General features: G+C 38.0%; 1 protein-coding gene across 13 annotated transcripts in view; it reads left to right on the top strand.

Moving 5' to 3' along the window:
* The window catches only part of LOC108048170 (hepatic leukemia factor), a 59782-nt gene that overhangs the window by 35943 nt on the left and 10451 nt on the right, over window positions 1–13388 (top strand). For 2 of the 13 annotated variants that reach the window (XM_044458296.1, XM_044458298.1), the window contains exon 1: window positions 3994–6635. The exons of 6 other annotated variants lie outside the window; for them this stretch is intronic. In XM_044458296.1, the coding sequence (XP_044314231.1) occupies window positions 5435–6635 (1201 nt within the window). In that variant the 5' untranslated portion in view covers window positions 3994–5434. Of the gene's footprint in view, window positions 1–3993; window positions 6636–9593; window positions 10106–10387; window positions 12177–13388 lie in introns of those variants that run through there. 5 more of the 13 variants (XM_044458295.1, XM_044458294.1, XM_044458299.1 and 2 more) reach the window with 5 other exon arrangements.

The raw sequence follows: 13388 nt of genomic DNA, 5'->3' as shown, positions 1-13388 counted from the left end.
AATCAATCACGTCCGAATATTTTTATTGAAAGATCAATCTTTTATTAGTATTATTTCTTTTTAATTATATTTAAGTGAGCTTTTAATTAAACACAGCATTTAATTATACCTACAGGTATACATATGTAGCCCATTAAGCTATTGTTTTCTTAATTATTTCTAATGATTTTATAGTTTTACAAACATATGCTTACAGTTTTATTATTATTTTATAAATAAATTCTAAGTAAATTGAAAAACGAACATACATACATTACCAATTTTTCTAGTTGTTAGATACAATTATTTATGAATTTATTAATGTCCCAAGAAATCTATTGAAATCTAAAATCTAATTCAGCTTTAGTCATTAGTTATCTGTCCATTAATTGGTTATTAATTGCTAAAAAAAAGCTTTGCTTTGAGTTCAAAATGCGAGAAACTAACGCAAATTGCCTTTACTACCCAGTCAGTTAATAAAAACTGTCTAAATCTAACTAGGTAGTTGCCCTGATTTTGGCTTACTATTATATTTAAAATATATTATTCTACTTCCCCCTAAAAGTCATTTTAGTTGCACTATCTGGGTCAACTGGTTGGAGGCCCTTAATAAGGCAGTCGTGTTATCGTAAAAAACGTTTAAACATTTCAGCATTTCTAAATAATTATTTAGCAAAATGTTAATTTACGACCTGCTGCACTAAACACGTGTATAATGACTCGAACGTCGCCATGCCAGACCCATACACACCGCTCCCCAGCGGATCCATAATACCCCTATATGGAACCAGAACCCCAGACGGTTTCCTTGCAAACACAGCAAATCACAATATGTTTAATTAAGGTTTGACTTGCTGTGCCTTTGCCTTTGTGTTAGTCGCACAAGTCTGCGACGACATTTTATTGAAATAATGCATACAAATTTCCACAATTTTCAAGTACTAAAGATCGCGCCTTCTTTTACACAGCAACAAAATTGTATATGGAAACAAATTATTTCATATATGTATATATACATTTTTTGTAAATCTTATTTTTAAATTGTTTTACACGTTTTATTTAGAAAAATAAAAAAAACCTGTATCCAAACTACTATTCACAAATGACGAGAAAAGGTATTTTGATTTTATTTTTTTAAAATCCTAAGCCAATTTATAAACTTCTATTTTTTGTATAAAAGGTTTATATGAAAAAGGTTTATATGAAGCAATATGGAGCAACCCTATTTTATAAATACCTTTTTTGACAGCTGAATTCTTAATTCCTGAAAATCTATTATAATTTTTTTTTGTTTGAATGAAGTTACTATTTTTTTTCCTGAGTATAATGGTTTTCTGTTTGCGTCCTCAAAAATTGCAGCAATTATTTTGTTTACTTTCTGATTTTCTGTCCACCGACGGCTTCCGATATTTATTCTGCACAATTTGCTTTATTTGCACATCTATGCAGTGTGTTTTGTTTCGTTTTCTTTTTTCATTTTTATTGTTTTGTTCTTCAGATGCAAAATAATGCCGTGTGAGTGTGTGTGACTCATTGATTCGATACGTGTTTGTGTGTTGTGTGCGATGCTTTAAATTGCTATTTATAAACCAGCAACAGCTTCGTCTTCGACTCAGTTGGGTTTTGTTCAGCGAATTCTCCCGCTCTCAGGGCTCATTCATCCGTCGAAGCGCCAGGCCGTATCTATGTGAGTGCGGTCTATGGGTGTGTGGCTGTGTGAGTGGGTATTTTGAGGGGCTTAAGTGTGAGTGAGGTACTCGCACACAAACACACACACACACCAGCAAACGGGGGCCGGTGCACGTGGTAGCGAAACGTGATAACACAAAATACAACAACTGGCAACAAAACAAACAGAAAACCTGACAACGCTGCCGCCGCGGCCAGCGTCGCTGTCGACGCCCCCCTCTGCCTCTGCCCGCGTCGGCAGAACTTTCCGGATTGGTTCCCTTTTCTCGATTTTTCCGGCATATAAGCCTGGCCAATAGCGAAGCTCTGTCGCACATCCTTCTGCCATTGGCAGGAGCCCGAAGTCAGGTTCGGCTTTTGGTTTTCGGATTTCGTCTTTCCATTTCCCGAAGTTTCAGTTGACTTGTTGCTTTGGCGTTTCCCAAAATAGTCACACTGCGTATACTTGATATTCCCTACATTGTCTCGCCTGGGAAAACAGGTGACTGAAGCACGCTTATCCACATGGTCCACTGTTATGCTGATTGATAGGTTTTCAGGGGTGACTGGGTTTCTCGAAAGCAACAGGGGTTTTGTTTAACCGGAGAATAGCACAAGGTTGAAAAACCAGGGGAAACTGAAAAGTTTTTGGGGTGGAAAAATTGTTTAGATATTATTGGATTTTACTTGAGTTGATTTACTGAAGGGTAAACTCTTGAAATGTGGTGAGTATTTTAAAATATTTGAATGCAGAAAACCTACAATTGCACAAAAAAAATTGTATTTTTTAAACATTTTTTAAAGATTTATTTAAGAAATTGATCAAATTTAAATAAGCCCTTATTGTTATAAAATATATGATTCATTGTTCAACAATACATAACTAGGCGATTCCCGTCGTAAAAACAATAGTTCCGATGTTATGAACGGCTTGGAAATAACGACAATATACTACATATTTACTATGAAAATGTGCCGGACCTATGCCAACTGCAAATAATTACTATATTCATTACAAACCTGAATAAGACCTCGAATAGTTTGAATATTTTTCGAAAATTCCAAGAAAAAGCTACGACCTACGCCAATAGGTTAGCGCTTTCCAGTGAATGCAGATTAAGTAAATGCTGCGTTGCAACTACTACGTTTTGCCTTTGGGTTTACCCAGTGGGTGAAGCACCCTGCTCTAGACCCCCAACCACTCCCCCGAGTGATCTACGTACTTTCCATGACGCAGTGTTAATTAGTTGGTGGCACAAAAGCGATTCTGTGAAGCACATTACGCATACGTCACGTGTTGCAGCCGCATCACTGCCGAATTAAACGACCACGCACTCCAGCTGATATATATATAGTGTATTGGCCATATATACATATATCACCTACAAGGGGTGAGATATAGCCCTCAATTGCGAAGCGACTGGAAACTTTTGAGCTGTATTTCGTATCTCTATCTGCTACCCTATCTATAGGTGTATCTGTGTTTGCCTATCTGTATCTTCGAGTGCGCTTGCCGTTCAACGTGCACTCCTCTCTCTCTCAATTAATTTGCGACTGTGTGAGTGGCCGGTGTGTCCGCAACACGTGCTTAAAACTGTGCTAGACAGTGGGCTTTGGGTCATATTGAAATCCGCGTGACTTGGCCGCAGCAGCGCTGCCTCTGCCGCCGTCGCTGCCTCAGCCCCCAAGTATATACAAACATATATAGCTGTGCGCAAAATAATAGCGGTGTTTTCCTGCTCTTGTGCAAATAGTGCAAGCAAAAAATAGTTTATAGTTAAGATAACAACTTCTTATATATAAAAAAAATATATATATATATAGATTTTTGTTCTTAAAAATTGTTCAGATAAAAACTAGGCCTAACATTGAGTTTTTAGCATACTAACATTTGAATATATAAGGTTAAATAAATTATAATCATTTTTGTACTGAACAGAAATGTTTTTAAAAAACAAAAGTATATAAAAATAGTTTTTTATGGTTTCATGTTTATGGTAATTTAGATTGATAAAAAGTGTAGAAAAACATATTGCTTGTAATAAATAACTTACTTGGCAATACTATTATTTTGAACCCTGTTGTATGGATAAATATTCTGTGGTATGAATACTAATATTTTGCGGTACCAACATTTGATAAAAAAAAACCTGAAAAACAATTATTAAAGTGGGAGAGGGAGAGCTGTTTTCGGACCTCCGCCCTTTACGTAAGCCGACTTACTTGCAGAAAATTGCAATTTTAGCTGGCTGAGAGAGCGGTAGCGGTGGCAGCGCCGTCGACTGCAGCGGCGGCAGAGAAAAACCAGAGACGGACATTGAGACCGAGAAAATTATTCGGCCGGCATTCTGTCGCATCGCGTTCCCATGTGAAAATCGTCGTCGCTGCTCGTTCCGTGTTTTTTTCTAATCGAGCGGGAAAAACAAAAATATTCCTAACGCCAGCAAAAACAAATTAATTGAAATTTATTTTCAACAAACAAGAAAAAGTTCTGGAAGAACTTTAACTCAAGGAAATAGTTTCTGTTTAAACAAATTTCAAGTGCAATCCATTGTGAAATCAATCTAAAGTGTGTGTGTGTGTCATACAAATAATAACTATTATTAAAAGGAAATAAAATAACGCAGAAAGAAAGAGAGAGATAGTACCAGGCAGAGAGAGAAAGAGCGAGAGATCCGGAGATCCCTCGACAATCTCTGTCCAGCGTCGCCAAAGTTACGGATCCAATTCCAAACAGTTTATTTTAATTTTAATTTTTCTACAAAACAACAAACCCAAGAAAGAAAAATACAAAAGCCGAAACAACAAAAACCCAAAGCAAAAAAACGATCTCATTTCTAAGCAGCAACCAATTCTGAGAATAAGAAAAGGTATTCAACAAAAGGCTGAGAGAGAGAAAAAGAGTTATTCACCAGAAAAAAGGATAATTCAATTGATTTGGCAAATAATAATTTATTTGTTTTGATTTATGTATAGAAAGTATTCCAAAATTTCAATAAACAAATATTTAACTTATAAACATAAAAAGCCTTTGTCTCGGTTATTGATTTGGCAAATAACAATTCGATTGCTTTGATTTAAATATGTTCTTGAAAATTTCCATGGCAAAAATTATTTGAAAACACGGATAGCCTTTGTACCGGTTGATTCCACCTATTGATTTCTATAGCGTCACAAAAATCTTATTATACAAAATTAATTGAACTAAAAGAAAGCGCAAACTATACAACTATACAATGCCTTTTCTTATTCCTTATCATCATGATTATCATCATTAATAAAAAATAATGAAAACTAAATGAAAATCATACAAAAATAGACGCAAACAAAGTGCATTCCCTGACCACACGAAAACAAGCAATCTCATTATCAGTCAATATCAAAGTCGCTTCCCTATACTGAACACTGAATCACTCGCAACATTTTTAAACCACTATCACCAGTTCATTAGCAACAACGAATTGGCTATCAATTGGCTGGAAAAAAAAGTAAAAAAAAATGTAGTGCACCACACTAATCTGGGTTTTTTTTTTAAAACGAAAGCACAATACTTTCAGATAACACAGACAAAAGCTTATGCTACATATAAAACTAAAGTGAATCAAACTGTAAAGACAATGCGCACAACTTTCGGCCGAGGCCCAAAGTTTATACTGCTGACCAGCAAATTCAATCACGTTCAGCACAAGGAGGTGATCACCTAAGATCACAGGGAGAACAGTGAATACCCGTAACCAGTGAAGGATTAACCAGTGAGGATCGGACCCAGTTTATAGAACCAGTGACCATGTCGTCGGATACGAATTCGTGTACCAGTTTCTTTGCCCAGGAGCATGCCAATGCCACACTGTCGCAGTATTTCCAGCAACTTAACTCACAAGTTGCTGCTGCAGCGGCAGTCAGTAGTGGCAACAACGGCAACGGTGGCAACAACAGCAGTGGCAACAACAGCAGCAGCGGCAATTCCGATAGTGGTAATGATGGCAGCATGACAGGATCCTCGGGAACCATGGACAACCATCGCAGCAGTGTCAGCAGCAATGATTCGGGGAAGAGCAGTGCAGGAGGTGGCGGAGGGGGAGGTGGTGGTGGTGGTGGTGCCACCAGCAACAATGGCGTTAATGCCTGGGCCTTGCAACAGCAACAGCAGACGGCCGCTTTGCACCACCAGCAACAGCAGCAACAGCAACAACAGCAGCAACACCACCAACAGCACGTACAGCAGCAACATCAAGCACACCAACAGCATGTTGCCGCTGTCCTGCAGCAGCAACAGCAGCACTCCCAGCATCACAACCAGCAGCAACATCTTGGCCATACGCTTCACCCGCATCATACACACCAGCAACAACAACAGCAGCAGCAGCAACAACAACAGCAGCAGCAGCAACAGCAGCAGCAGCCTCAGCAGCAACACCACCAGCAGCAACAACAGCAGCATGCACAGCAGCAACATCATGCCGCCCATCTGGCCCATACACTTTCTTCGGCCGCAGTTGCTGCTGCAGCGGGAAACCCCAATAATGGCAACACCAACACCCACTCCATTTTTGGCACCGGCAACTTCCACTACAAGACGAACAATTCGTGGACGCTGCCCACGCTGACGTACCAGCGGATTTACCAGGAGAATCAGCATTACCAGCGCAACTCCTTCATGGATCCCCAGAGCAATGCCGCTGCAGCTGCGGCAGCGGCCGGATGCAATGCTGCCGCTGTTGCAGCATCCGCTGCTGTGGCAAGTGGCAATCAGGGTTCGAATGGGAATAATACCAGTGGCAATAATAATCCTGTTGTGGCGGGAACTGGTAATGGAAATGTTGGGAATCCCGGCCAGAATAATAACAACAACAACAGCAATAATAACAGCAGCAACAATGTGTCCTCCGTGCAACATGTGGCAAATGCCGTGGCAGCGGCCGTGATCGCCAACGAGCATCATAACCATCTGAACAGTCTCAAGTCGCGATTTCAGCCAGCCAACTCAGGTGAGGTGAAAAAGTAAAAGAAGTTAAGGAAATGTACTCAAATCTATATGAAAGTTTAGGTAAATAGGGTGAAAAATAACAAAACATAAATACATAGTTTTCAACTAGTAATGACATAAATGCATAATATATTATGTGCAGAACATAAATAATAACTATTTTCTAAAATGAATAAGTATTTTATTAAGTAAATACAAAATATGAAATCATTACTCAATGAGAGTAATGGTTAAATATAGTTTAAAGACAAGCAAATATATCATCAGCTTGAAATACTTAAAGTAATATTAGTATACAAGTGTTCAAGTAATTTCATTTTAAATGACTATATAGAAATAAACTTCAATAAGTGAAAATGTTTAAAACTATTCAGATATATTGTTAAAAACAATCTGTTAAATGAATTCAGCTTACTTAAAATTATTTTTGTTGGGTTTAACATTAGTTGAGTATAGTTTTCTAAATAACTAATTGACTTTGTAAGTATATACAGAAAATGGAAAACAACTGATAAATTGTATGACTAGTTCGGTGATTTTTCATTTTTCTCGAGCTTGTCTTGTATTAGAGAATGACTATTCCGTTGCAAACCCTGGATAAATACCCTATACCAACCCTTCGCGAAATGTCTGTAGAACGTCTATCTGCATCCCGGGCTGATATCATCCGACGTCAGCGGCCGAGAACTTTGCGCATTGCGAGCTTGTAAAGCGCAAAAGTCAAGAAAGCTTGCCGCGCACACGTGAGCTCAGCTGGGCTAATATATACTATACTATACTATACAGTATATATATAGTCCATATATACTGTACTCACTGACGTCGACTGTTCGAATTGAATAGGAAATGGAATTCAAATGTGGATACATCGACAAATGTATCTTTGCACTGAGAGATCGTCAAGTTTATTGGTTTGCAGCCTACCACAAGGGAAATTTCATGAAATACAGAAATTTAAAGTTCGTATTATTGATAAAAACCATATATTTTTGTGACCTAGGCCAAACTGCGTTGCAGTTAAAACAACTACTTTTAGTATATAGCACAATACTGTTAAGTGCCTATATACACAAATGTCTATATCTTATCAGTTTATGGGCACCCTTATTAGTTTTCTTACGGAAATTCCTACTTTGTATGGCAATTGAAACTGGAAAATTATTTTAAATGCCGTTAAATTTTCCATTTCATATTAATTAAACGGAAACATCTGTTTGCCATTTAGGCTTGCTTAGGCCAGCCTAAAAGTTTTTTCATTGCTGCCAGATTTCAGTTTTCGTTTTGGCACATCCTTTCACCCTTTTTGATCTACTTTGTCAATGCATTTGGCACAAATCCTTTTGAAAATCGCGACTAAGCTGCCACCAATTTCCATGTTTTTTCCATTTCCCTTTTTTTTTAAACTGACCTCAGTTGGTCATCGTTGAGAAAATGCATTTGGTTTGATTAGATTTCGGAATTAGGCTGATGAAATTTTTATGGCAGATGATATGGAAATGAATATGGCAAATGAAATGTGGGTGGTCTACCATCCCTTCCCCTCGATTGTTTGTTTGTTTTTTTTGCTATGCCGGTGAAATTTTTCGCTATTGAATATACTGGAAATGACCTTTTAAAGGCGGAATGTATAATAATTTGTATGAAATTCGTTGTTTTTCTGTGTGGGTAGAGCGGGGAAAGCAAAAATGGATAAATGTCAGTTGTCGCTGTGGGTGGGCACCCCATGCATGGGAAATTTCCGCCACCCTTGACAAAACCAAATGTCTCTCAATTAATTCTCACTTGTTTTCTTTTGATCTTTCGCATATTAAATACAATTGCTTTATTTACTAGGTATAATAAAAAATTATTTAATTTTTAATTTGTTTTATGAAACTCGTACTTAAATCCAATTTCTTTTTCTTTACTTACAGGTAAGCATCAAAAACCAACATTTTGGATTTTTGTGAGTCTCAGTATTTGTGTGTTTTTTCTAAACATTGTGCTGGTAAGCGTTTTGCTTGTTTCATATACTAACATTAATCATTGAAAATAAAATTGAAATACAGCTTTTATGTTAAGTCAGTTACATAAAAATTTATGCGACTACTATGAATATGATTATATTAAAGAACAGGCTTCAAACCAAAAAAAAAAATGTTCGCTTATTCTTAAAAGACCAAAAGATCGTATAGATTAGATGATGGTCAATAAATAAGTCTTTATATATGTTTATTCTAAAACCTTTTAAACTCTGGTTCTTTTATAATCTTTAAAACGAAATCTTGTTTTGGCTTTCTAAACATAAATTTTAAGTCTAAGATTTGTATTTTAAATATTAGAGAAATCTTTCAAAATTTTGATTTTAATATTTAATTTACATATTTAGTTAGCCTACGTTTTTAACTGAAGGGTTTTTATTGTTAGTTTATTTATTTAAGAGTACAATTGAAAATAGTCGTACATACTTCCCAAATCTATATATGGAAATTAAAATAAATTGAGTTTATTTTTATATTATTTTATAAATTGAAAATAACTCAAGCTGAGTGTAGAAAATATCACTCAAATAGACGAGCGAGCGGAAAGCTTTTGCGAGCGACTCAAAACAAAGCTGCTGCCTGCGTCGGCAGCGGAAAATCTGCTTCCGCATTGACGTCGGCGTCGGCAGAGCAGCTCCCACCAAGCGTGGCGGCAGCGCCGTCGACGTCGACGTCGGCAGAAGCGAACTTTGGCAGGCGACGCGAAAGAAAGTAAACAGGCGGAATGCGCAAAAAAAAAAAACGAGCGAGCAGGGAGAAAGGAGAAAAGCGGGGCGCCGAGGGCTTTCATGCTTTCGGTTTCAAGTTTGGCTTTTATTTGATATTTCTTTTGCTCTTTTTCTCGCTTCCCCAGCTTTTCTCTGCTTCTCTGGTTTTCTCGGTTTCTCTGTTTCTCTGCCCAGCTGCGAAGCTGCGTTGCATGGCGATTTCGACGCGCGCGTTCACTCAGCGTTCGCAGTCCGGCGGCACCGGTTCGGTTCACGGCTCTCTACCAAAACCAAAAACACCAAATCAAATAATATATAGCCAACCATCCAATCCCGAAAACTCAAAAACCCACTCACCAATACCAAGCCGCCAAAAGCAAAAGCCATAAAATAATACGTATACGACGCGTGTCTTCGTCTTTAGCACGACGCTTTCGAATTCGTGCGAACTTGTGAACTTTCGATTCCTTTCCGATCTTCCACCCAACGTTTTCTGGCGAGGATCGATCCTCCAAGAGCACGCCTCTACTTGGATTAAAACATATTGTGCAGTGCTCGAATTTGTATGATCTCCCAAATACCAGAAATTTATGATAACAAGATCATTAAAGTGAAATTTTGAAAATTGGTTTAAATTCCCAAATGAAAAAAGAATTTATTTGAAAAATCGAATACATAAAACATAAACGCATAAGCATATGTATGTCAAATACACAAAATAAAACAACAGGAATAAATAAAAGGTGTTTATAAGTTAAAAAAAATATCAAGTGTTAAATATCTAAGAAAATAAACATCATTTACTTGGAACTATAAAAAGAAAATATTATTTTTCTCATGAAAAAAATAATTTTTTTGTCATTAAAAATTTTAAGAATTCAAAAAACCACAAATTGCTCTAACTTTCTGAATTGATGTTTAATGCCACAAAAAAAAAACTCTGAAGAATACACTATTAAAAAAATTAATTTTTTTATAATCCACTAAAATTTAATATCTATTAGCTTCTTTTTCTTATAAAAAAATTGAAATGAATAAACGAAACACGATTTGTAAAATAGTTCAAAAATAAAAAAATCAATATTAATCCATTCTATTCTAGTAGCAATACAAACTGTCAATAAATAAATGCAGATAATATATTGAATTCTTTTATCGACATTACAAACATTTACTCGCAAGAGAAAAGAATTAATACATACAACAATAAAGTATTCGCTTGAACGTCAACCCACAGAAAATAAGTGCGACGATCAGGCTGACAAATAGCAAAAACGCATAGCAAAAACATTTTGCTGGGTGTTTTTTTTGTGTTGCCGATTCAAGGTCAAACTTTTCTCATTCAAAAGCGGCGGGCAGTGAGAACTGAACCCCTTAGCAAACGGGCCCAGCCCCACACACAGCTACACAACTAAAAATTAAATAAAACAACGCTCAGTACGCGGAATAGTTGACAACGAATAATAATAGAAAAAGGCAAACAAAACAAACAATAGAAAAATTGCGAATGCAAAAAAAAAACGGCGACAAAAACTGAGCCAAAGCACTCGCCATATTCTGAGTATTAAAGTGTACAAGTGTAAGCTCGCTCTCCGGCTGATGTTGCTGCTGTGCGGGCGATCGCCACGAGCAATTAGAAGCGGCAACAGCGGCAGCAGCAGCAGCAACAGCAACGTGCGATAAAAAGCTTTTTTCGGTTTTAAATTCCAATTTGTTGTTAATTAAGTTAACAGCCAGTGCCGCAGCAGCAACATGTTTGGGCCACACATGGCCAGCTAAGTGATACATGCAATAAATAACTCTGAATTGAACAAGGAATTTAACAAATTGTGATCTCAGCAATGAGAATGGACTATCAAATGCCACCGCCAGCATTGGCGCTACAGCAGCAGCAACAGCAACAGCAGCAGCAGCAGCAACATGGCCTGCAGCACCAGCAACAGCAACTGCAACTGCTGCAAAATGTGCAACAGCAGCAGCAGCAGCAACACCAGCAGCAGCAATTGCTAGGAAACATGTCGCAAACGGCGGCTTTGCCACCGCTCAGCAGTTTGCCACTGCAAGTGGTGCACAATCTGCCACATTTGCTGTCCGGTAACGGCAGCAACACGGGCAATGCCAACAGCAACACCAGCAATTCGAATCTCAATGTGGCCTGCAACAACAATCTGCTACGCAGCAACATGCAACACCAGCAGCAGCAGCAGCAACAGCAACAACAGCAGCAGCAACTGCTCAATAATCTAAGCAATGGCAATAATGTCACCAATGGAAGTTTACCGCCACCCACGCAATTGTTGCAGCATCATCTGCAACATCTGGCACATGTGAATGTGAATGCAGCCGCTGCTGTGGTGGCAGTTGCAGCCAACAACCTGCAGCAGCAACAGCAGCAACATGCCAACAGCAACAACAGCACGGGCAACAGTCCTGGCAGCAATAATAATAATAACATACTCAATCACAACAATCTCAATATCATAATCAATAACCATGCCTCCCTCAACAACAACAACAATAATACTAACAATAACAACAACAATCCAGCCACACCAAATGCCAATCTAGCGGCAACAAACAATGCCACGCCCACAGTGAACACCGCCTCCGCGGTGGCGCAACAACAACAGGCGCACGAGAATAGTTTGGTTAATAGCCTAGTGGGTGTTATCAACAACAGCAACAACAATAACAATAATAATACCAACAACAATAATAATAATAATAATAATGCCGGAGGTGGCGATGACAACAATCGATGGACGCAATTCCAGGTGCAACAATTGTGGAAGCAACACGCCAACTATTTAAATGGTATGGATCAGCAATTAGTAATTAAATACAACAAGCAACATGGAAATAACTGTTGAGGTCATTCAGAAATATAATTACATGCTTACAAGTTAGAAAATACTACCTAGAACTCTAATTGCTAATGCAATGTGAAAGAAATATTGGGATCTTTCAGGAATATACGTTCTTTTTATTAGAAAAATTCTATATTTAAAAAATGTTAACAGTACTTTTTGCTTTTTCTAACTTTACTTTTTACTTCTACAAAAATATTTCTTAGAAAACATTTAATAAATGTTTTAAAATTTTATAGTTTGGAATTATAATACTACGTAATGTGGTGTTTCAAGACCTTGAAATGGAATTCCCTTAATTCGCTAACCTACTACCCCATCTACAATGCACACATTGCTGATGTTGCAGCTCTTGACCTTCGTGGGCTAAGTTTATTTCCTTGTCCCAGTCGCTGCATTTCCCCAAATTGATTGTCTGCCTGGCTAATTTTTCTCACCCCATCGGTGGCAGCCGCAATCCCCAAAACGACCCTGATGTGGTGTCAAAGTCAGCTTAAATCGATCGGCAAGGGGCACATGTTGCTGCTGTGGCGTTTTATCCGCGGTCTGTCCAATTGAGGAGACGGCTTATGAGGACTGACAGGAGGGGCTTTTGCTTTTTGGGGGCTGCTCTATGGGTTCCGTGCGGCGGCTCTGACATTTCCGCGTGGGGTAGGTTAGCTCGAGTATCTTAACTTTCAAACCTTTCGGACTTTCCGACTCCGACTCTGGCATTTCACAATCACTTTTGCTTTCGACTTTAGGCCATGCTCTCGGCAAGGGCCAAAATACAGCAACAAGTTGTTGAACGCGACATTTCCAGACAACTTTCGTTTCTGACTTTTGGGTGCTTTCCATATACTTGTATATATTTGTATATATATATTTTGGTTATATATAAAAATTCCAAGCTACTTTTTTTTTTGTTTTTATTATGATGTATTTAAAAGCCGACTGGTCCGGCCTTTTGCCTTCTTTTGACTCTCGTCTCGTCTTTGGCCTTTTGTTGTTATCACCCAAAGTTGATCTGCCAAAAAATAAAGCTAAAGCGGCAACAAAAGGGCAATTTTTTCTGTGTTTTTGTTTGACATTGCGCGGCATAATTTATATGTGTCCAGGCGGACAATATCAAATTCATAAGCGGCTCTTTAGCTGCCGAAAAATGCGTTTTTACTTTCGT

This window comes from Drosophila rhopaloa, unplaced genomic scaffold (genome assembly GCF_018152115.1).
Source record: "Drosophila rhopaloa isolate 14029-0021.01 unplaced genomic scaffold, ASM1815211v1 contig_163, whole genome shotgun sequence".
Classification (NCBI taxonomy): Eukaryota; Metazoa; Arthropoda; class Insecta; order Diptera; family Drosophilidae; genus Drosophila; species Drosophila rhopaloa.
Note: the sequence above shows the minus strand (reverse complement) of the source record. Positions and strands in the feature narration are given on the sequence as shown.